General features: G+C 43.4%; 1 protein-coding gene across 5 annotated transcripts in view; it reads left to right on the top strand.

Annotated features, from left to right (window-relative positions):
* The window catches only part of RNF38 (ring finger protein 38), a 745,333-nt gene that overhangs the window by 384,217 nt on the left and 336,367 nt on the right, over positions 1–24,749 (top strand). For all 5 annotated transcript variants that reach the window (XM_078676542.1, XM_078676544.1, XM_078676543.1 and 2 more), the window contains 2 exons: positions 3,725–3,918; positions 18,541–18,754. In XM_078676542.1, coding sequence (XP_078532668.1) covers positions 3,725–3,918; positions 18,541–18,754 — 408 coding nt within the window. The remainder of the gene's footprint in view (positions 1–3,724; positions 3,919–18,540; positions 18,755–24,749) is intronic.

Raw genomic sequence — 24,749 nt, 5'->3', positions numbered from 1 at the left:
ACTGGTTCCTGTATATCTGTAATAAAAATACGTCATTTATAGAGCGTATGGCTACACCAACAGGTGTGTCCCCGTGCTAAGAAGCAGTTTCAGCTAGAGTGGAAAGGGAACCGGACTAAAGCTGATCGAGCTAGGTTTTAGGCCTCTACAAAAGGTGGATTCCGAACTTTATGCGCGGAGCAGAGGTGGGAGTGAGTTCTAATTTTTGGCCACCGGGTAGCCAAATGAGCATGCTCCCATCCTTGCCTTTTTTATCTTCGGTATTTTGAGCAGGTGCGCTCCTGTCGATCTTAGCTGTTGACTGGGATTGTAAGGGGTTAGAAAATCACGCAGATAGCTGGGGCCTTTCCCCTGTATGCTCCGGTGACAGAAACACAGGGCTTTGAAAAGAATTCTCTTTCCAGTTGGCAGCCAGTGAAGGGAGTCAAGGGCTTTCTTCATTGAGGCACGCCTCAGTAGATTAAGGACAAGGCATGCATCTGCATTCTGAATTAGTTGGAGGTGTTACAGGCAACGTTTTGGCGCACCCAGGTATATAGGAAATTCCCATAATCCAACTGCAAGGTCACCAAGGTGTGAACTATAGTTTTCCTTGCCGATACGGGGAGGATGTCTAAGGTTTTCCTTAGCATCTTGAGGGTGCCAAAGCATCTCCCTGCTACCTTTCTAGTGTGGACCTCGAAGGAAAGTTTTGGATAGAGCCACACTCCAAGATTCTTGACCTCCGTCTTACTACCATTCAATTAGGCAGTTTTTGACATCCATGAGGCCAGATCATTGACACAGGAAGAGAACTGTATCGCTGACTCACTAGAGTCTGGAGCAAGGGTCACTACAAGCTTGGTGTCATCCGCATATGACACCATTGAGATCTTATATATTTGTCCGTAATGTCTGCCAGTGGGCCGATACACAGATTAAAGAGGGTGGTGCTCAGGATAAAGCCTTGTGGAACTCCTTGGAGGAGTGGCAGAGTTTTGGATCGATGAGGGTGCTGTGCGACCTGGAAACTATGGTCCTCTAACAAGGACCCCATCCACTTTAGTGCTACCCCGTCTAGTCGGCACACCTGGAGACGCCGAAGTAGTGGTTTGTGGGATACCGTATCGAAGGTGGCACTTGGCTCCAGCAGGACCAGGGCAACCATCTGACCGGCGTCCAACCGTCTCCAAATAGACTCTGTAGCAAAGAGGAGTGGTGATTCAGTTGAGAATGATACTCTAAAACCTGATTGTGTAGGGTGTAGAAGATTGTGTATGTTGATATGAGCCACTAATTGTTTATTCACAACCTTCTTTGATTTTAGAGACGTAGGGGAGTAAAGAGATGGGACGGAGATTGTCTAACAGCTCGGTATTAGCTGAGGGTTTTTCTTTAAAGGTATGACAATAGCGTGCTTCCAGGACCTAGGGACCGGCCCACATTTAAAAGATGAGTCTATTAGTTGTTGCACGAAGGGTAATATCAGTTCTATGCCCTCCCTTATTCTGCTAGTTGCCACTGGATTGGCAGGGGAACCAGATTTAATTTTTAAGACAACATCCTTGAGTTCTGTCGTGTTGGGTGGGCGAGGGGGGGATCAGCATCCCCCAGGGGAGTGAACCCCAGCTTAGTTGGTTTCTCATCTTGTCCGAAAGGGCCATTACTTGCTTCCTCAGTGAAGGAGTTGTATATAATAGATATTTTTTGAAGGAAGAAATCAGTAATCAGATTGCACCACTCCTCAGAGCTGATAGGAGTAATCAGTGTCCTCTCAAGAGATGAAATCTCTTTGAGAGTAGCAAACAGTTCCTTGGATGAGTTTTCTACCATTTCTATTTTCTCCTTCTACACTGTGCGCCTCTCTTTGAGTAGCGAATGGTACTTGTTTTGTGCTGTTTTAGAAGCTTCCTTAAATTCTTTAGAGAAGGCTACCCTCCATTTATGTTCTAGGAGCTTACAGCCTTGTTTAGCATTTCGCAGCTCTTCATTGTACCAGGGTGCTGATTTAGATCCTCTCTTCGGAATCTTAGTGGTCCAGGTGGCTACCTCATCAAGTGCTTCTGTGATCCACTACTCTACTGAAGCTTTGGCTGAATCATGTTGTTTCTTAGTAGAGGTGGATTTTTCCGAAGTGTGCTGGAAAAACTCTCACAATTGAACTTGGATCATTTCCTACGTGGAAGAGCAGAGTCGCTTTTTTCGCAGGTCTTGGTTTAGGTAGGGGGATATGAAATACTATGAGGTAGTGGTTGGACCAATGGATGGGGGTTCGGTGGCTCAACCAAGAGCCCTGGATGATTCGAGAAGATGGGGTCCAGCAAATGGCCCGCACGGTGTGTTAGCACCATCGATTTAAGTTCTAATTGTAAGCTGGCCAGTTCTTTGCGTAAGGCTTGCACCTCAGTCTTCAGGTGATCCTCCATGTGAAAGCTTAGGTCACCCAAAACCATAAAGGTAGTGTACTGAAGGGCAAGTTGCGTGGCTAGTTCTGCAAGATTTGGCAACCCAGGTGGGCGGTAAATTAAAAGACCGCTCATAATAGTCATTTGCCCTCTTCAGGGTGAAATGGGCCGCTTCAGCACTTTCTATTTGGACTTTATCCAAAGTGCAGTTAAGTGACAGGCGAAAAAGGATGGCTATTCCACCTCCGCGCCTAAGAGGGCGATCTTGTCTAAGCATGCCATAGTAATTTGGGAGTGCTTCTAATTTTTTGGGGGCAGAGTCCTCACTAAGACAGGTTTCATTGAGAAACATGACTTCAGGCTTATGGTCAATGAGGAAATCCTAGATTTCAATTTTATGTTTAGCAAGAAACCTGCAATTTACAAGGGCCAACTTCATATTGTCTTGCTGGAATATCGGGTTACCTGGGTTGGGAGTAAAGGGGCAGCTAGTACAGCGTATGGTCTCCTCACTTACCCACAGTGAGTGGTAGCATGACCCAGCCAGAGGCCTCTCCAGTGCCCTTAATGCATTCTCTGAATATTGTAGGGGCTGGAAAGGCCGTAAACGGGCATAATGGGTGGCCCCTGTCCCGTCCGGACGCAGACAGGCTTGTCTGTGGCACTCCTGAAGGCAGGTATCTATAGATTTGTTGGTACTGATATGTGTGCCTCTACTGTAGGTCTTTGTGAGTAAGTATTCTGCAAAAGCCATACCTATTTGCTTTGTCAGCACTTGTTAAAAAGGCAACACAATTACCTGCAAAAAGAGGTGTTAATTTGAAGTCTGACTAATTACTTACTTGAACGCCCTTGTCTTTTGGCCACCTGATTCAGAAGGCACTGTATACCTGCCCTGGTAGCAATTTCCCAGCTTACATTAGAACGTGGCACCCCATCAGGAATATCTGAAAGTGAAATATGATCTAAAAAGCCCCCAAGACATTTCCCACCAAATTTCTATTGTTTGATGATTTCAGCATTTGTTCTACAAATTTCCCTTGGGCGCTTCTTTGTTTGCTGTACTGTTTCATCACTGTTTGATCTTATTACCTATTTATGGGGGTTACTTTCCCCACTGGTGAATGGCCCTTTGTCTAACGCTGCCTATGTCTGACTGTGGTGAATTAATAAATGTCTTTGTAAATCTGTTGTTTTTTTTTGCTGTATTTAGTATTGTTATAGAGAAGTAAAAGTTTTGTATGATGCCTGTGAAGGACCTCAAGTTACGGATTGTTCGGGTCTGCAAATACTTTTTAAGAAAATGCACTAACTAGTGTTTAATTTCTTGATCTATACAGAGTGAAGATAGTCCGAGTCCAAAGAGACAGCGCCTTTCACATTCAGTCTTCGAATACACTACATCGCCCCCTGCACCATCTCCACCAATGCGACCATGGGAGATGACCTCCAACAGGCGACCTCCTTCAGCTCGGCCTCACCTACACCATTTCTCGGGAGAGCAGTGTAATACACCGCTGCGCAACAGACGAAGGTAGATTTGACCACTTTTCTTTTGTTTTTAAAGATCTTTTAGCTCTGCCCTTGGCTATTGTTCCTTTAAGACCTAGTTACCTTTGGATGAATTCAGTCAGTGAAACATTTAGATGAATCCTTAAGAGCCAGCACCTTTGTCTGGGAGATAATCCATAGCTATTGAAACAAAGAGAGCGCACCTTCTAAAGGCCTTCCCCTACCCATATGACAGAACACATGCAAACACAAGGTGCTTGAGAACTCAAGGCTTGAAATCTTTAGAGTCATTATGTGGCAGCTGCATGGTGATTTGTCATGTTGTAGGTCCAGTCCACGTGTCCATCCAAACTGAGTGCCGTGTGAGACGTGCTTTTGGCAGCTCATGCTCTGCAGTCCTCGAAGGGCAGGAGTAGTTGTGCCTCAGTGCCACTGCTTGCTACATCTAAAAAAATATTTGGTAGAGGAGCACCACAATCAGGACGATGTTAATTTTTCCCATCTGTTCCATCATCACTTGGATATAAATAGGGCAGCAAAAGGAGTGGCAGCGGTTCCCAGTGGTGATAGATGTCTTTGCATCCCAGTTATGGCTTAATTTTACACCCCAGCTAGGGTTTAGGAACCTTGGCTACCCCACTGCCTTAAGCGGCACTTTGTGGCATACTGTATAGTGTGGTCATCGGTTTTGGGGGATTAATGGTATACCTGTGGCAGGCCAAATGTACTTTTGTAACCGTCTTTTCCAGTCTTGCTCTCAAGTTGTTTTGTTCCTGCATAACAAACCTTCTATACTCTTAATATCAAAAAGGTCTTGACTAGTTCCAAGATGGGATATGTGCATTTAAAATGACAGGAGACCTCTTTGTTTAGCAGTTTCTCAACAAAATATCTTGCCCTCTTATCTGCATTAGTTCTGTGTACTCAGTTTAGTTAAGCTCTGGGGTCACCACTGCCTGGTAACAGAGTTTTCTTTTGCGTTCTAATATGTATTTTGTATGTAGGAAAAACCCTTTTTTCACACTTTATTTCCCACAAAACTAGTAGCATGATTCGTTTACCTGCTGGAGGTTTCCTTGGGTAGACTTTCTTGCTGTTGCAGAGAATTTTAACATTCATTGCTCTCATTGGGCATTTTCACAAGTGCTGCATGATTAATTTTAGCAAGCATTTAGAAGGCAAGTGTGTGACAGTAGTAGAACATGCAGTATGGGTGCTCGTAGAACTTGCAGTATGGGTGCTCCTGAAAGACGGGCTCACTTATCGAGTGGCCAAGTTTCCTAGGAACTGCATGTTCTACTAGAGAAAAGGTGGCAGCTAGCACTCATCACACTCTGAAATTTTAATCGATGACAAGTTATTATTAATAATATGCTTTTTGAATGCACTAGTGCTTAGATGTCATTTGAAGGGCAATTACGAAGTTGAGCCAGTCCGCCACCATAAATGCCTAATCTTCTGCCCATCGCTCTGTAAATTCATGTCCTTAAATTCATGCTGCATGTTGGGAGCAGTGTACGCAAACACTACTACATTAAATTAAAGAATATATTGTGGACTGTTAACATGTAAAGACGAAAATATTTGTGGGAATTGTGAGAAAATATTATGCATCATACGATCTTCACTGTTAATCATAACCGTAGAACATTCCCCCTTGTATGTGGAAACAGAGAACACATCTTTTTAAGAAAAGAAAATCATCAGCCATATTTTAAATTGGAGGTGAAAACCTACAATTTTCCAAAAAGCAACATAAAGGAAACGGGCCAGGGTCTTCTATTTCTTTCTCTCTGATAATAACCACATTTAAATAATAGAAGAAGCCACATTGCAACATCTAGCAAAAGACTGTACGAAAGTGTTACATCTGACGAAGGAATATGCTTCTGTTAAAAGTGAACAAGATTGAAAAACATGCACTGCTCCTTTAAGGAGCCACCAGGTTTCATGTCTCATCATGTACTAGACTAGCAGTTGCCTCAGTCTTGGTTCTCTTTTTTTCTGGCTCATGTGGGGTGGAACTCAGAATAGTTGGCGCCTTTTCACCGTATTTTATTCAAGGTTTCTTAAACATGTTTGAAGCTTGTCTCATCACTTTTTTTGTCTGTCCTGTGGAAGGAAGAAGGCTGTTTCTGGCACTTTGTGTGTTTGATCTGCTTACCCAGCTCTCATTCGGTCAAAGAAGGTGAATTTTGGAAGATTGCAAAAAGAGCATGTCGGGACCTTGAGGGGCTGCATGCGAGAGGGATGCTAAAAGATCTCAGGGCAGATGTTGAGAGGAAGAAATGTTGCACGCTGGCCCAATAATGGGCCCTTTTCTACTGAGTCTGTGCACTATTCATAAAAGGACCCCTGAAGAGGGAGTTCAGGGGAAAAAGTAATTGCCACCGATTGATCAAGGCACTTATAAGATCACCGGTCATCATCGTATGTTTTGATGTCTGAGCATGGGTAGGTACGGACATCGTACACGTCTAAGGCCAAGTTAGTTGCAAGGATAACAGCTCTGAGAGGATACCATCCACTGAAGACTTCAATGGTTTCAAGCCTACTGACATTGAAACACTGGCTGTCTCCTCACTTGGTGCCAATAGACCGTGGCAAAGCATCCCATGTCGAGGTTCTCCTCACAACCCTCTAAGATGGACCTTGAGAAAGTCGACGGCATCTGTTTTTTCCTACTGTCTTTCTGGATGCCTTTCTTTCTCACCAGGTACCACTTGCACCCTTGTGTCTTCCCTAGAGACTTAACTGTGATCCATCATCCATCAGGAAGATGCTTCTGGTTGTAGTGCTCATAAACTCCGGCTGGCCAACAGAATCATTGCACCTCTGCTCTTGGAAACACTCCAAGACGACTTAGGAGAAGGTCTCTCTCCTTCCAGACATTATTACTCGTACTCATCTTACACTCCCACATTACCGGCCTCCTTGCCAACAAGACTGTCACATCAGCACTGTCTATCATGATGTGGAACAGCGATGCTCGGTGTACAGACTGAGGCCCCTGTCTCAGTCATTATGAAGATGTTGCAGTCTTGATCTGTTTCAAGTCCTTCCTTGCCTTTGGTCCCTTGCTTTAGGGAAATTGTGGGGAGAGGTGCCCCAAAGCTATTGAAGTGCAGTACTTATGATTGGTATCCAGCATATATGCGCCACAAACCTGAACTAGAATCAGTCATAGTTGTAGTCAGGAAACACCTGCATTGGCCTCAAATGATTCAGTGCCTACAGATATGGAGAGAAAATGTAATGACACAACAAGTCAAAAAGTTTTTGGATCCAGAGCAATCCTGTTTAATGCAACTGGCACCCAATTGCTGCCTGGACAATGTCGTTGAGCCCTATGGGAACCCTAGCCATTTTCACAGAGGAGCTCCCAAAAGAACGGAAACCAGATTTCATATCTGGCAAGCAGTTCATCTAGTGTCCAATCAAGGGATCAGCTTTCCCATTGATTCTGAAAACCTTTAGCGCACCAGATTTTACCAAGGTATCTCCTACAGTTATATTTCGTGGCTGCTATTGACATCTTTGAAGCCTGATGCACACTTAAAAACAGTGCTTAATTTGTAAAAAAATTAAGTGTCAGCGCCCTTCTCGGAAGGCTACTACAGCCTGTACCGCCCATACTCTGCTAGAGCTTCAATTGACAGTACAAACATAACCCCTAACCATCACACTTCTACAAGTGTGAAACTTCAGACTATTTCAGGCCACACAAAGCTATAATAATGTCATCAGAGTTTAGTATTAATCGTTTTCAGTACATATTGATTAAATATCTGGCCTGGCAGTTCGGGTTGGACTGTTCCCATTGGGCACAGGGTCAAGACTGATTTGCATATGGCTGGGTTCAAACTGGAATGGCACGGTGAGCAAAAAAATGATGGATTTAGGCCCAGATCTCTGTACTGGGGTGAATTTGACATTATTCTGTATTCTGTCCATCAAGTGTTGTTTTTGCATTTTTCACCCCGAGTGGGACGGGTATGCCCAGACGTGGGTCCCGTGCTCTCCATGCCACTGAAGTCAAGTTATCCTGGCTGAAGAGGGGTGAAACCCCAAAACTGGTCCTAGGATGCTTGTTTCCAGTCCAGGGAGGACCTGGCCTGGCAGTTCGCGTTGGACTGTTCCCATTGGGCACAGGGTCAAGACTGATTTGTGTACTGCTGGGTTCAAACTGGAATGGCATGGTGAGCAAAAAAGCAATGGCTTTAGGCTCAGATCTCTGTAATGGGGTGAATGTATGAAATTGTACTACATTCTGTCCATCAATTGTTGTTTTAGCATATTGATTAAATAAATATGTTTGTTGTGCTCATCTCGAAATTAAAAAGAAAGGGCCACCATGTTGTGGACTGACAATAGAGCAGGTGCTGACAATTAAGTGCCAGTTCTGAGCACCGGAAACCTTTGCACAAATTGAGCACTGCTTAAAAATTAGGAGCCTAAAAGTCAGAGAATTGGTCCTTTTCGATTCTTAGATGAATGATGAGATGCAGAGGATGAGGAAAGAGGCTGAAACCTCAAATCTCAACATAGGCAAAGGCACTGCCGCTCCTACCAGGGGAAAGGGGTTCAGTTGTCATCAGCAGCATGCAACCGAAAGACCACAAGCAGTCCATGCACCACATAAGCGCTGGTACAGGTTACCAGCAGCACCAGCTACCCTACTTTTTTTAAAATTCCCATTCACCTTCAAGTTAATGGCTCTTTGACTTCCATTCCTCTGTTGACCAATCATTTGACAGGGAGTGTTTTCAATCATTTCAGACCGTGACAAAGCATAGCAACTTGCAGACGGGTCCTGCAAATAATAACAAGCATTTGCAAATCTACTAGGTTTGCCATTTGGATATATTGCCTTTGCCGGTGCTGTTCGCGATACTGTGCACCATAGGATAAAATATAAAAGAAAAAAGCCACAATGATGCAGGCACAATTTCTTTTTATTTACTGATTGATCAGAGATGGCTCTCTTTTGGTGGGGGGGGGAAAGCAGAGCATGGTGAGGGCAGCTGGCATGTGGAAGGAGGTATAAAAGAAAAATAAAGCTGCATGGGGTGGAGGGTAAGAACAGCACTCGAGGGAGAGAGTAACACAGAATGGACGGAGAAGCGCAGGAGGGAGAGAGCAACATGATGTGCACCTGACAGGGGTGAAGCACACAAGTGCAAACAGTATACGAGGAAGAGAGCCACAGTGAGCGCTGTGGTAGATATTTAGTAAGGGAAGAAGCACAGGAGGAAGAGAGCTGGAAAATACTTGTGTTCTCGATTAATGCAATTAGAAAAAAGTAGTTCTTTAAAGTAAGTAGTGGATGGCTATAAATCAACCAATCAAAAGGATTGCCAGTTGTCAATGATGCAGGGGAGGGACAAACACAAGAAGGTGGCGGCAAGCCATTAACTAAAATGCAATCAAATGAGTGAAAATAAAGCCATCCAATGGCAAGCAGTAAGCAGACTGTAAACCCACTGTAAGTTCTTGGTAAGCCCACTGTGAGTCTTTCTACAGCTTGCGCGGTCTGATAGGCGATGCCTAAAAACGCTTACGCTCTTCAATTCATATCCACATCTGTCAATCCCTCAGAAGACTGAACTAAAATATCAGCTGCAGTTCCTAAGGGTGGCGATTACATCTCTAATATAAAAGCGAGCTATTGAGCCTGTTCCTTCCTCTCCCAGAGTGGAGGACATATATTTGAACTCCAACATAAGGACTCAAACCAGTATTCAGACAGATTCTGGGCCCGACACAAGCCAACAAATGGATTAAGAGGCCAATGTTCAATGTGCTGGCTCTGTGCCTAATATATCCATAATTCATTAATTAAGACTGGATGTGTGCTGTGTACTAACAAAATGCTTGCTTACACATTTCAGTGCTGAGGAAGCATTGGAAATATGTGAGGTTCACAGTAGGCAGTTCCCATCACCAGTACACTGTTCTTCCCCTCAGTCAGTCAGTCAGTCTGAAATCTGCACCTGTGACATTTTCAAAGTATTATGTCGGTGGTAGCAGCGTATCTCTGCACACAAAGGAGCTACATCTATTTGTACTATGACAACTGGTTGATAAAGGCTCATGCTGCAGAGAAGGCATATCAGGACTTCAGTGCCACCATTGTGCTTTTATATTAGCAGGCTTTCCCATTGATTATCAGAAATCATTGTTGACCCCTGTACAAATACCGGACTGTGTAGGAGCACTGTTAACCACAGCACTTAAGAGAGTGACTTCCAGAGGAGAACGAGAAGCTACATTTTTCAAAAAGATCATCCCAATCAGAGAACTGCTTTTCTTATGGCTGGTCACATTTTGTCTCTTCTGCTGTCAGTGACCTCATTTCATTTAGCCAGCGCACAACTTCACATGAGACCACTGCAGCAATGCTTAAAAGATCAGTGGTAAAACAGCTGGAAGGACAAGTTGAGATTAGCACTTCTGGCAACACAGTCTCTCAAGTGTTGGTGCAATGCATCCAAGCGTCCTTTCATCAGGACCTTGTAACTCTAACTATTGCCAAATATGCATCTCTGGTGGGTTTGGGAGCCCATTTGCTGGATCTGGCAATGCATGCGTTGTAGTCGGAAAACTAACTCTATTACAACAGTGTTCTAGAATTGAAGGCAATCCATGTACCTCTGAAGGACTTTCTACCTCCCTTAACAAAAAAAACAAGTTGCAGTCCAGCCAGACCGCATGACCACCAGTGTCTGCCTGAAGATATAGGGGTACCAGAAAGGGGTAACCCTGTGTCCCTCAGAACCTGGGCATGTATGGTTAAAGACAAAAATGGTTCCGTCGGGTCAATCAATTGCTTTTACGTGAAGGCTAGGTTAGCTCATAACAGAAGGTAACAAATTTTAAGAAAAAACAAATTATAAAAAACAAACAAATTTTTAAGAGAAAACCTCTCTGACAACAAATAAAATTCTGACCGAGTGATTGCGAGACTTGTAAGCCGGCTCCTCGCTCTATTTGAAAGCGGTTCCCCATATGAGATTGACCGATTGGCCTATGCACAGCGTGTGACTGCTGCCTCCTGTGTATCCGGAATTCAATACAAATAAACCCCCCCCCCCTTCCCCTTGTATCTCCCCCTCTCTTGTCTTGATAAAGATCCGCGTGACCACCAATCGGGGCACACTAGGATCGAAACGTCGACGCATAATATTGGTCAAGAACCCTCCGGGAACAGTCACAGTCACCATCTGTCTCCTTGGAATATTAATTCAGAACTCTGACCGCCAAAATATTTCCCCTTGCCCAGTTTCCAATGTATAATTTTGTATATATTTGTAAATAAGTGTCACTGAAATTGTTGCACTATTCACTTTGTTCACCAATAGTCACTTCTTCACTTATAATTGGAATTGAAATGGAATGAAGTAATTCCGGTATTTTAATGTGACTTTGTTTATTCATAAAAATACTTTGAATTTTATTTGTTGTCAGAGAGGTTTTCTCTTAAAAATTTGTTTGTTTTTTATAATTTGTTTTTTCTTAAAATTTGTTACCTTCTGTTATGAGCTAACCTAGCCTTCACGTAAAAGCAATTGATTGACCCGACGGAACCATTTTTGTCTTTAACCTGAAGATATAGGGGAGCACCAGCTCTGAACATCTATCAGATAAAGCCCAAGTGGTTTGGCACGAGCTTCAGGCAATTAATGTATCCATCCAAGCTGTACCCCCCACCCCAAACTTCCAAAACTGTCAGGCCGACCGTGTGAGTGGATACTTTGTAGAAAACCATGAATGGGTTCTCGCTGACAGCTTCTTGCAAGAAATCTACCAAGACTGGAAGTTCACTCAAAAATATCGGTTCACGAGTGGTGAAAATACATAATGCACAAACTTGGCTACTGAGTTTGTGAGGCAATGCCTTTCGATAGATATATATAGATATAGATATATATAGATATAGATATATATATATATATATATATATATATATATATATATATATATATATAATATATATATATATATCCTACCAATATCTTTCCATCCGACCCCCTCTTTCCATTGGTTTTAATAAAGATGAAATGCTTGCTTCAGACTGACAGTGACCCAGAGTGGCGAAGGCAGTGATTATTTCTGGAAGTTCAAGACACTTAACAGGAAGCTGTTGTGCAAACCGAACCTGTTGTCTAGAATGTATGTATTCAGCATTTTGCAAACCTAGCCAAAAAGGCGGGCAGGGTCAAAGACCCAGGAACCAATCTAAACCCTAGACTTAGCCACCAATCAGAACCCTAACTCTAAGCCCAATACAATCACTACCCCTGGGACCAATTAGAACCCCGAACCTATCAGCCAATCAGAAACCTAACCCTATGCCCAATAGAAACAACAGATACAGCAGCCAATCAGTGCACAGATGTAACGTCCATTGGCAAACTTCTATAAGGGGCGTGTGACCTCAAGCACAGGTTGATGGCCAGGGGCAGTGAGCTGATCCTGAAGAACAGAATCTCCCTGGATACAGACAGGCTCAATCTACACTTTGCTGGTCCTGGTTCACTCTGCAGGTAGGCCCAGATCTAAGCCACTTAAATACTGCTTTTCACACCCTTCAACAAATATCTTTTTCTATCCAAAAACAAGGGTTACATACACTTTCCAAACACGGTTTAAACCTTAAAACAGATTCAACAGTCTCATAAACACACTCTGCTTAGTCTCTTAGGGTGCAGGTTGCCTTTTTAACTTTTCAAGACTCAAAAAGAGGTGGGTGTGGAGGGGGTTGCCCCTGCACGCCTAAGCACAGTACAGGGCAAACTAAGACGGATCTTCAAAGTCACAGGTAGAACAAGCATTTACAATGCAATAGGTCTCGCCTTCGAAAAAGTTAGAGCTATTGGCATTGTAGATGACAAACTTTTTATTTATGGGTTGGTTTTTAACACAGATAAATAAATGACATTGTCATTTACAATGCCAATAGCTTAATCTCTCGCAAATGCGAGACCTATTGCATTTGCACGCACACACACACACACACACACACACACACACGGTTTTTTAATCCATTTCTACCAACAGTTTTTATATAGCGCTTCATACTGCGGTTTACAAGCACTATAAACCGCACATGGTGCCACTGGTCAGTTTGTGCTGCTATGGCTATGGCTTTTGTCCACCCTAAGCGTGGAAGGGTATACTCAGATGTGAGTCCCTTGCTCATTGCACCATCAGGATTCAAGCAAGCCGGGCCGAAGACGGCTGAAATGCCAGAAACCGGTCCCCGGAAGCTTGTTTCCTTCCCAGTGTAAGAATTGGCTTTTGTAGTCTGGTCTGCCCTGTTCCCATGATGCACTGGGCCAGGGACAGACTAATTTGCATACAGCCAGGTTCTGAAACTGGGATGGTGCAATGAGCTAAAAAACGGTGTTGGATCCAGCCCTGATCTCTTGACTGGGTGAGAGTATTCTGCTTAATTCAGAGACTCTGTCCATCACCACCCCTTGTTGTAAATTATTTTGTCCACCCTAAGCGTGGAAGGGTATACTCAGATGTGAGTCCCTTGCTCATTGCACCATCAGGATTCAAGCAAGCCGGGCCGAAGACGGCTGAAATGCCAGAAACCGGTCCCCGGAAGCTTGTTTCCTTCCCAGTGTAAGAATTGGCTTTTGTAGTCTGGTCTGCCCTGTTCCCATGATGCACTGGGCCAGGGACAGACTAATTTGCATACAGCCAGGTTCTGAAACTGGGATGGTGCAATGAGCTAAAAAACGGTGTTGGATCCAGCCCTGATCTCTTGACTGGGTGAGAGTATTCTGCTTAATTCAGAGACTCTGTCCATCACCACCCCTTGTTGTAAATTATTTTGTCCACCCTAAGCGTGGAAGGGTATACTCAGATGTGAGTCCCTTGCTCATTGCACCATCAGGATTCAAGCAAGCCGGGCCGAAGACGGCTGAAATGCCAGAAACCGGTCCCCGGAAGCTTGTTTCCTTCCCAGTGTAAGAATTGGCTTTTGTAGTCTGGTCTGCCCTGTTCCCATGATGCACTGGGCCAGGGACAGACTAATTTGCATACAGCCAGGTTCTGAAACTGGGATGGTGCAATGAGCTAAAAAACGGTGTTGGATCCAGCCCTGATCTCTTGACTGGGTGAGAGTATTCTGCTTAATTCAGAGACTCTGTCCATCACCACCCCTTGTTGTAAATTATTTTGTCCACCCTAAGCGTGGAAGGGTATACTCAGATGTGAGTCCCTTGCTCATTGCACCATCAGGATTCAAGCAAGCCGGGCCGAAGACGGCTGAAATGCCAGAAACCGGTCCCCGGAAGCTTGTTTCCTTCCCAGTGTAAGAATTGGCTTTTGTAGTCTGGTCTGCCCTGTTCCCATGATGCACTGGGCCAGGGACAGACTAATTTGCATACAGCCAGGTTCTGAAACTGGGATGGTGCAATGAGCTAAAAAACGGTGTTGGATCCAGCCCTGATCTCTTGACTGGGTGAGAGTATTCTGCTTAATTCAGAGACTCTGTCCATCACCACCCCTTGTTGTAAATTATTTTGTCCACCCTAAGCGTGGAAGGGTATACTCAGATGTGAGTCCCTTGCTCATTGCACCATCAGGATTCAAGCAAGCCGGGCCGAAGACGGCTGAAATGCCAGAAACCGGTCCCCGGAAGCTTGTTTCCTTCCCAGTGTAAGAATTGGCTTTTGTAGTCTGGTCTGCCCTGTTCCCATGATGCACTGGGCCAGGGACAGACTAATTTGCATACAGCCAGGTTCTGAAACTGGGATGGTGCAATGAGCTAAAAAACGGTGTTGGATCCAGCCCTGATCTCTTGACTGGGTGAGAGTATTCTGCTTAATTCAGAGACTCTGTCCATCACCACCCCTTGTTGCTATGGCTGAGGGCGTCCTCACTTGGAAGCGCACTCGTGTTATTCAAATCACTGCATGTGTCAGCGGCGAGCATCATTATCTGGTAGAATGGTTAACAATCTTTCACCCCGCTTCATAGAGCACAATAAATGCGCTCCTTTTGGCCCACGCGCAGAGACTCTTCAAATGTGCAGTCGTCGGTGTCCAAGCTGCACTGCCTCCCTCCCCCCCAGAGCCAGCACTGACCGATCGGAGGGTCACTGATGCAGAAACGCCTGCGCCTTTTCATTAAGGCCGGATGATCGTGAGGGTCTGTTAACGACCTTTCGGAAATTGCTAACAGAGCTCTGAAGATGAAGTGAGAGGCGATGCTTAACCCTTTAACATCTAACCTAAGGCAAGGCCCCCTCTGATGTACGACTGAGGCACGTGACCTGAATAACATGCTGGGCGGTGAAGGGTTAAGTCGATATTTATATAGCGCTTCATAAGTTTGTGCCGCTATGGCAGAGGCGTCCTCACTTGGAAGCGCACTCGGCTTATTCAAATCACCGCATGTGTCAGCGGCGAGCGTCCTATCCACCGAGACTTCCTCACAGTCTCTCCTAACTTGGGTGTCCTCGGGCATTGTTAGGCCGGAGGCGGGTGAGCGGCAGTAATTAAGCAGAGACGCAGCCCCATCCTCATGCCCCTGACAGGAGGAAGAGGTTTACACGAGAAACGCTTCAAGGGCCGTGGCCTGCGCCGAGGAGCGTGGACGGCCCGCCGCATGCCTTTGAAACCCCGTGAGACTGCGCGCAATCCCTCGCTGGTGGAATGCTTCTGAATACAAATGTGTACAGGATGCACCAGGAAAAATTCGGTAACAACTGTCTCCGATTCACTATTTATGACAAATACTCCAGGAGCGCTGTAACAGATATTGCTGTTGCAGCCGTGGATGTATTTACGGGGATGAGCGCTCCAGGGGTGGCCTGAAGGGGGCGAGCAGCCCTGTGCCGCCTGGTGTTTAATGCTTCCCCTCATACCCCCACCCCTCAGTGGACCAGGGTTTGGTTCCCACACCGAAGAGGGGCAGAAGGTACCCAAAATATTATAGTGTATTTCTAATCAGTACACGAAGCATAATTATCAGCCTTCGCCCCTCCGCGGCAAGGGAAGCAGCATTTTCATAGTCTGAAATGGAGACTGTTAGAATTACATATATTATATAATACACCGGGGATTAAATCTGTGTACTGCCAAAGAAAATTATGGAAGTTAGACGCTGTTGCGGCTTTGATGGAGTGAATTTAAAACAGGAGCTTCCGCGAGACTTCTAAAAGCACACTTAAATGACACGCATATCAAGCCTTTATAAACCTCTTTAACAGTTCAATTAACACGCACAAACTTCAAATCTCCGGTACTTTTGATGTGAATCAATGGGCCACCATAAAAGTAAACACGGTTGCATTCAAAGACAATATTTTGGGAGAACATTCTGTAACACTGTAAAAATGCCATAGCTGAGATAAGATCAATGGTGTATAAGACTAGGAATGCAAGATGAAATAAAACGTGAAATATAAACAAGAAGTGTACATTGCTGAAATGGATCACTCTAACGTTTTTAACATTTTGAATCCCTTGGCTGGCGGACATTTGCCCCTTAGCGGTTCTTCTCGGATGCCTTCCTATATGTAAATGTCGCTGTTGAGCAAATCATAAACCTGTGCTTCTTCCCGTGCCCCAAAGCCGGAAGTCTCGTCTCCGCCAGACAGGATTTGTTGTATGCATCACGGAGCAGGCAAGGTACTTGGTTGAATAAGTGATGCATTGGCACTTGGTACCCTTTATCAAACATGTAGTGTATGTCTCAGTATGCAGTAATCTTATAACCCTGCATTTTACGCTGGATAGTACTGCGAGCTGGTAAATAGAAGAAGCCTTTTTAGAGTCGGAATTTGATCTTGTAAAAAAATTGCAGCATTTTATTATCTGGAATTGTACGTCGGACGCATTGTGATGTGCCTTTCTCCCACCAATAACGTAAGCTCTGCTCAGTGTTTGAAAATGCGCTCATAGCTGTGATACATTTAGCAAGTGACATGTATGGCACTGGCTACAGAGTTGGAGGCAGGACCACATCATTTTAATTTCTGTTGTAAAGATACCCTGTTCATAGTACAATTTGTGCTGTATACTGCGTGTTTATGGAAGGCATTACTGCCGTCTTTATTTTGTAAACCATTCGCTCGCTGCTATTCGGGAAAGCTCTGAGGACGATGGCAGGAGTATGTTCCGGCACTGGCTGCGAGTGCCCGCCTTCCTGCTTGCATAACAAAGTTGAACTCTTATGTATGTGAGTCAGCCGCTGACGAAGGCAGTAATATGTGCTTTCCACGTCAGTGCGGGCTCCTGGCACAGATAGGAGACAGAACCAGTAAGAAGCTGGTAAAACCTCTGCGTTGCAATAACCCAGAGAGACCTTCAAGGTACTCGTGCCACTGGAAACTGCTGATCACATAGAGACGTGTATGACAAGTGCGCGCCTCGCGCTGAAAGTAAAAAATTAAAAAAGCACGAGAGTGGTGCATGCGCAGCAGCGTTGGCAAAAGTGAAACTGACCGCGCTCCAGATAGCGTCTCCGGCGCTGAAAGCTGGTGGGTGCACACACGCGTAACCATAGCTGAGATAAGATCAATGGTGTATAAGATGCGCCCGTTTTGCACGCTGGTTTAAAAACATTTCCCGAATGAAGCCTGCCTCCGCCTCTCCCGCAGTCAGTGTCCGATGTGAGCCTCTTTAGCAGCGCCGCGCGCTGGTATGCAGACTCCCCCTGCATTCCAGAGATGCGCGCGACGCGATCCGGTATGCCATGCAGCTGTGGAGACAAGACCTGGCTGCGCGCACAACGTTATCCTATGGAGAAACGCTGCGCGCGGCCAGGTCTTGTCTCCCTTCGGCGTTCTCAGACTGCTGAGACGCCGACTATAGTTCTCTGGCGAGAACGCGCTTTTCAAGCGCGTTATAGCCGAGACCTAAAAACCAACAGTACCAAATTCACAGAAACCAAGAGTTCAATTTAAGCAGTTATGAGCAAATAACGCAGCTTTTAACAGTACCAACCACACAGAACAAGAGATTCAATTTAAACATTCACGGGTAGAAAACAAACGGCTGTTTTAAAGATTAAAATACAGATGTCTGTCTTCTTACCATCTTCTCTGTCTGTCGATTAAGAATTAAAGGAGAAAGTTATGCGTAATCCTTGCCTCAGGTCCTGACATAGAGTTGCTGGTAGAAAATTGCATAACTGGTCAAGGCTGGCAATGGCAGTCTAGTTGCAGCCTTTGAGTTGCCGTTACCCCATTACCAAAGAGTGTTTATTGCTTTTTGACCGTACTCTAAGAATGAATCAATGATTTTAGTTTGGTCATTGCCCACTCTTTTGTGAACTGTGAAGTAAAAACGCAAGATGTGTCTGTGGACCTTTTTCTAAATTGAGTCCTGTAGATTTTGGAAAAATCCTTCTAGATAGCTTGGTAGAAAAACCTTCACTGTGGGGCTTATGCATCAAAAATACAACTTCTTCTACAGTAAATAGCTAGCAGAGTATTTGTTCAGTCTGTTTTGCAATATTTACAATGATTCTAGTAATTCTAAGCTCAAGCCTTTCCAATAAGGTAAAACAAAAATCTAATTTGGGGTACCCTTTGTCACTACAGTATTGTTTCCAAACTGATTAATGCTTATGTAAATTCTCTTATTTTACATACATGTGTAATCTTTCTTATGTCTTGCAGTCCTCCTGTCAGGCGCCAGAGAGGGAGGAGGGATCGTCTCTCTCGCCATAACTCTCTTGGTCAAGATGAAAATTACCATCACATTTCATATGGACAGCAGCAAGCCATTGAAGAGCCTCGAGCTTTTCATCCACCGAATGTATCCCCTCGTATGCTACACCCTGCCGCTCACCCACCTCAGCAAAATGCTGTGATGGTGGACATTCACGAACAGGTATGAAATGTGCTGGGGAAAGCAGTAAACAATGCTGTTAGATTTACAATAGAGTTTTATATTCCAAAGTTGACTGAAAATACTGTTTAAATAGCTGTTGATTTTAAAGAATTCACGACATTGCGAGTAATGGCTGTTTGTTACCCAGATTGAAATGTTAGTTCTTCACTCGAAGAACCAGTCCAGCACTAATCTTTAACCACACCTTAAAGTCAGAATAGTTCAATTAAGTTCTTTCCTAATAGCATTCAAAGCTACTTTGAGAAGACTACAAATATGTTTATCTACAAACCACCTCCGTGCAGATTTGTGTACACAGCTCTGACAGTTTACTGCGACTGGTTTTATCCTTTTCACTATTTTGTTGTACATTTTCGAACTGACTGGTATTTTGGTATGTTATATTTTGTTTTGCTCATAATCTTTGTATTGATCAGTTAAATTAAGTACAACCAAGCATGACATGAGCACTAGTGGTCTACTTGATATGACATAAGACCAATTGGCACAAAATTAATACTCCTAAGGCGGCACCAGTATAGAATTATACGACAATAAAAGTTAACACAGCGAATGGGAAAGTGTGCTTAGAGGTCGACCACCGCAGGTCATGTCACATAACTGAAACGAATAAAAACAACAAATAGATAACAAAATATAACATTTTCTTGTCGAGTTAATCTTTAACCTCACTCAATGGTCAAAGAGTGAGCCGTTGTCACGTTATAGGGCAAGGGCTAAACATGTTAGTAGTGAGGGGAGGGACGAGATTAAGCACCCAATAAAGGTGTTGAGAAGACGTAAGTCCACGAACTGTAGGGCTCGCAGCTTCGGGGGGGGGGGTGGAGGGGAATAGGTGTGCTCCAAGCATGTTATCTATTGTATCAATGGGCGAAGTCTTTTTTGTTGTTGTGCTTTTTATTTTTTTCTGGGCAATTTTTTCTTCCTTTTTCCGTGGCTGAATGCTTTCGGTTAACCTTCAAAAAAATAATTCCCCTTGTAAGAGGATGATGCTGTTTTGGAATGGCTCCATGTGTGGTCTGTCGTCTGACAGGAGCAAGTTCGAAACACTGTAAAGGTTGGGCTGGAGTGATGTAGAAGAAGTTAAGTATCAGTATCATGATAAACAAAACTTTGCTTGAATGAACCTTGTCAGCCTTGTGCTGGATAAATGATCAGTTATGACACTTCAGAAATAATTAAGAAGATTGCTATGAGATGCAGTGGTTAGCAAGACATCTGTATTATTGTTTGAACAAATGAATAGGAGAGAGTTTATCTTCGTAGTTTGTAAATGAATATATGTTTGAATTTAAGCATATAAGGTGCTGTTAGTGGTGACCGAAATGTATCGTATAAAGCTGATAGAAGGCGCTGTTTTTATTGAGACTAGATTTGCAGAAAATTGTGGAGGCATGGAGAGATATCCAGAGAGCTAAGATAGGATTCAGATACATATTGAGAAGACCTGGTGTTGAAGAGGGGAAACCACCTTTTCAACGAAGGCTGATTCACACAAACATTTTACACCGAAGGCTTCATCACGCAGACATCTTAAAGTGAAAGCCTTTGCAACGCAGAATTTTACAATGAATATGACTTTCTCACCCTTGTCTTTGCTACGAATTTCATAGTGAAGGCATGAATGGTAAAGGCATATTCATGGTAAAAGCACTCCAAATTCGTGGGCTCCTTTTTCCGAGCGTCGCGTTTGAGATTTACTGTAAATAATGAGGGAGATTGTATTTTTAAAACCATAATTTACAAAGACATCATCGTCAATAGCTTTATTTCGGCAATACATGTCATAAAAGCATTATTACATAAAATGCAGTAAGAGAAAATAAGACAGTGAATTAAAATATATGTACTTGTGCAATTAAGCATAACATTTCGGCTCATCCTAGAGCAGTAAAAGATAGCTACATATCATAAAAGCAACAACAGTGGTGGTTGGGGGTATACAAGCGGTACGATAAATGGACATGGCCGGAGCTCAAGTACAGCATACTGAAAATACAACAAGAGGCAGGGGTAATTCCAAGTTCAGTTTATAGACCACATCCATCGTAAGAACTTAGCTACCGGAATTGTGTAGTGGGGTGAAGAATCTGTACACAGAATTCTCAAGGCAACGCTACTTTGTCTTGTGCCCAGGTTCTGACTGGTCTCTGCGAGTCATACCTTACGGAAAATCACATAGGCAGGACAGGCAAACAGCACATGGGGGTAGGTTTCTGCTTGCCCTGTGCAACTAGGGCATTTGTTATCTCATCTCCAGGAGACCAATTAGCAGTAAATGATTTTAGTAGGAGGGTGCCCACTCTGAATTGGAAATAAAGTTTGCTATCAAGAGGTTTTAAAATTGTGTCCCAGTAGTGCTCAAAGCTTGGACAGGGTTTAATTGCTAAAAATCTTCCTGTCAGTGTGGTTCTGTCACTTGTTCTAATACTATTTTGACCCATTATTTCCCAGTATCTTTCCTTGATTATTTCTCTTGATGGGGAGTGGGTACTAAATGGGGTTTCCCATAGATTTGGCAATCCCATGCTGACCAGGGCCTCTTTGATGTTGCGCAACCAACCAATTTTGTGGCAGTGATCTGCCTCAGTGATATCCCTGAGACCTGGCATGGCTTGGCAGTTCGGACTGGACTGTTCCCATGAGGCACAGGGTCAGACTGATTTGCATTTAACCATGTCTGATCTGGGGTGGCAGAGTGGGCTAAAGAACGGTGATGGATCAAACCCAGATCTTTTGACTGGGTGTGAGTGTTTGATTGGTTCGGGTGCTCCGTCCAAATTCACCACCCCCTTTTGTATCCCTGAGACCCTTAGCAAAAGTGGCCAGTTCCGGCATACACCAAATTCTACGCCAATATAAAATAGGGCGAAACCTGGCTATATCTACCAGCAATTTTCTTACAAGGTCGTTAAGTAATGGTAGCACAGGGGTACTTTGTGGTAGGTTAGTGATCATTCGGAGAAACCTGTTCTCTGCTGTGACTAGCTGGGACAGTTTCTCAAAGCCCAATAATTCCGCTGAATAGGCCACGTTAGAACGCATGCCATTATAACGCGGTCATTACGACAACCGTGTGATTACATCGCATACCATTACAACGCAAGTCATTACAACAACTTGCTATAGGATGTTGGAATAGTATAATTTACTATTCCAACTCCAGTCTGTGCAACAGTAGGGAAGGTGTTGGATTTTAAATCCAACACATTCTGCCCCCTACAGCAAGTCGTTGTAATGGCTTGCATTGCAATGGCATGCGATGTAACAACGCAGTCATTGTAATGACTGAGTTATAATGGCATTTGTTGTTTCGCATGCGGGGTAAATGATGTTTCCCAATTCCGCCCCATATAGCACTGAGCTGACCACTTTTGCATTGTAGATCTGCAGTACAGGGCTAATTGGCTTCATCAGGGATGTTCTAAATTCGTTATTTAAAGCTCTGGCTAATTTGCGATGTTTCAGTGCCATAGTTTCAATATGGGGCCTCCACCTCATTTTTTTCTCCAGAATGATACCAATATAGGTGGATGTGTCTACCTGCTCTAGGGATTCCCCATCCATGTTGATTCTACCCCAAAATGATTTGTGCTGGTTAAAAGTCATGAGTTTAGTTTTTGCTGCATTCATTTTTATCCCTTGAAGGTTGCAGAAGTCTACAAAACGTGACAACGCATACTGTAAGCCACTAGGGGTTTTTGAGCTGATGAGCGTGTCCTCAACAAACATTAAAATTGGGATCTTTATACCTGCTAAAACCGTGGCATCGTTGGGAGTAATGGCTACAAATTTGGCAACTCTGTTAATAAAGAGGGAGAATAGTGTTGGGGCCATTACGCACCCTTTACACACTCCCTTTTCAATTGGGAAGTTGTCTGTTACGTTCCCCAGCAAATTTGTGCAGAATTGTTCACATGGAGTCTAACAATGCTATTGTGCTAATCCGGCACGGAAGTCCGTCTGAATTATAATTCACAAAGTACATTGTGGCGACTGGCCTGGTGTATATTTATTCCTGTAAAAAGCATTGACAAACTTTTAAAAGTTTATAACTATTGCACATACTAAGTTGGAAAGAGAATGCCCTCTAATCGGGGTAGATCTCTGTGAGGAGATGTGAACTCACCCATAAAATCTAAACTTCACAAAAAAAAATTCAAATTTGTTGCAACTCCTTGTTAAAATCAACTAAAAGCTCACAAAGTGACGCTCAATGAAATATTTGCATATAACGAACAAATGAACTGCTGGCAAGCTGAGAATTAACAGAATCAAGTTTGGTTGCAGAAGACATGAGCCAATTAAAGTGACAGTACTGAAAAAGCATACAGTAAAGCCAAACGCGACGCTCAGTAAAAGGAGTCCACGAATTTGGAAAACATTTAGCATACATATTGATTTAACAAGCAAGCCTTATCTGACATTTTTGTTGTAAAGGCATGCATGCTTGAGGCATATGCATGGAAAATGTTTTCGACTTAAAGGCATGCGTACTAAAGACGCATGTGTTGTAATGACGGGGTTATAACTGCATGCGTTTTAATGGCGTGTGTTATTCCATCATACAATCGTTGGGGAGATCAATTTGGTTATATTCTACATGGTGCTAATAAACGAAATCAGAAGTGGGAAAAAGAAGAGCAAGTACTGGGCGTTTGGCATACCTACAAATTATCCTTAAGCAGTTGGAAGGAAGGTGTAGGGAGCCGATTGACAACAAATGAGTTTACATTGGATGAACTGAATGATTTGGTGAGGCAAAGTGATGCCAAATGAGACTGATCTGTGGAATCATATTTCCCGCAGTAATTCGAAATAAAGCATGTTTTGAATTTATTTGAGCAAAATGCATAAATACTTGTACTCCTTGTTCTCACAATAAAGAAATGGCTAAAATGTTTGAGGGCCGCTGTCAGTTTTGCTCCTAGACTGGTCTATTGTGGTCTATCCAAGGTTTCAAATTTCAGAATTCAATGCTTGTAAATTAGTCATATTGCTAGAAGACGTTTGAAGAATCCAGCTGTTTCAATGGCCATTCAATTTCTGTGAAGATGATAATGACACAAGAACACAAAAATACATGTTTACAAGTCATATGTGGATGGAAGATTGCACTGCTTCTTCAGTTCTCCATCTGTTGACAAAAACAAGAAAATTGGGTTCCAGCACCATTCACCTTTTCTTATCACAAGCCGCTAGCAAGCATAATTGTCCACATTTGCAAAATCACCTGCATAAAAAAGCATGCACATTTTTGTATAGGTTGGTATTAATTTGTGCGTTACATAAAAACATTATGACCTCTTGATTCTAAGGTAGGCAATTCAGATAACACAGGAAGCCTTTCTCTGTGACACAAAAATAAAATGGTTTTCATGATGAGTATAGGACTATAATATTAAGTGTGAAGTCAATATATGTAGTTGACTTCTTGCTTTAACTAAGAATTCTTCTTTCTCCAATATTGTATCTTTCATAGCTACACATGTTTGAATAATTCCCTGTCGTCGAAGTGTGAGTCCCATAGTATCATAACAAAGCAGTATGTATGATTAACATAGGCTATAATGGCAGTAAACATTCACTTTAATAGCCTATCTATGTCCTTTTTTAAAAAAAACCAAACTCCAGCGATCGGCTCAATGCATCCTCTAGAATACCCCCAAGAGAGGCTGAATCCCTCAGATTTTCGCCTGCACGTCGTGTGAATGGAGTCTGTGTGAGCTCTGCTCACTTATCTTCTAACTGGTATTGTAACCCTATTTCCTACTACTAACGTGGCTAAAACAAAGAAACCAGCATTTGCAAAGCAATAGGTCTCGCATTTGCGAGAGTTTGAGCTCTTGGCATTATAAATAACAATGCCTTTTATTTATGTGTTGGTTTTTAAAACATAAATAAAAGGCATTGTCATTTACAATGCCAATAGCTTAAACTCTCGCAAATGCAAGACCTATTGCATTGCAAATGC

This window comes from Lissotriton helveticus, chromosome 2_1, assembly GCF_964261635.1.
Source record: "Lissotriton helveticus chromosome 2_1, aLisHel1.1, whole genome shotgun sequence".
Lineage (NCBI taxonomy): Eukaryota > Metazoa > Chordata > Amphibia > Caudata > Salamandridae > Lissotriton > Lissotriton helveticus.
Note: the sequence above shows the minus strand (reverse complement) of the source record. Positions and strands in the feature narration are given on the sequence as shown.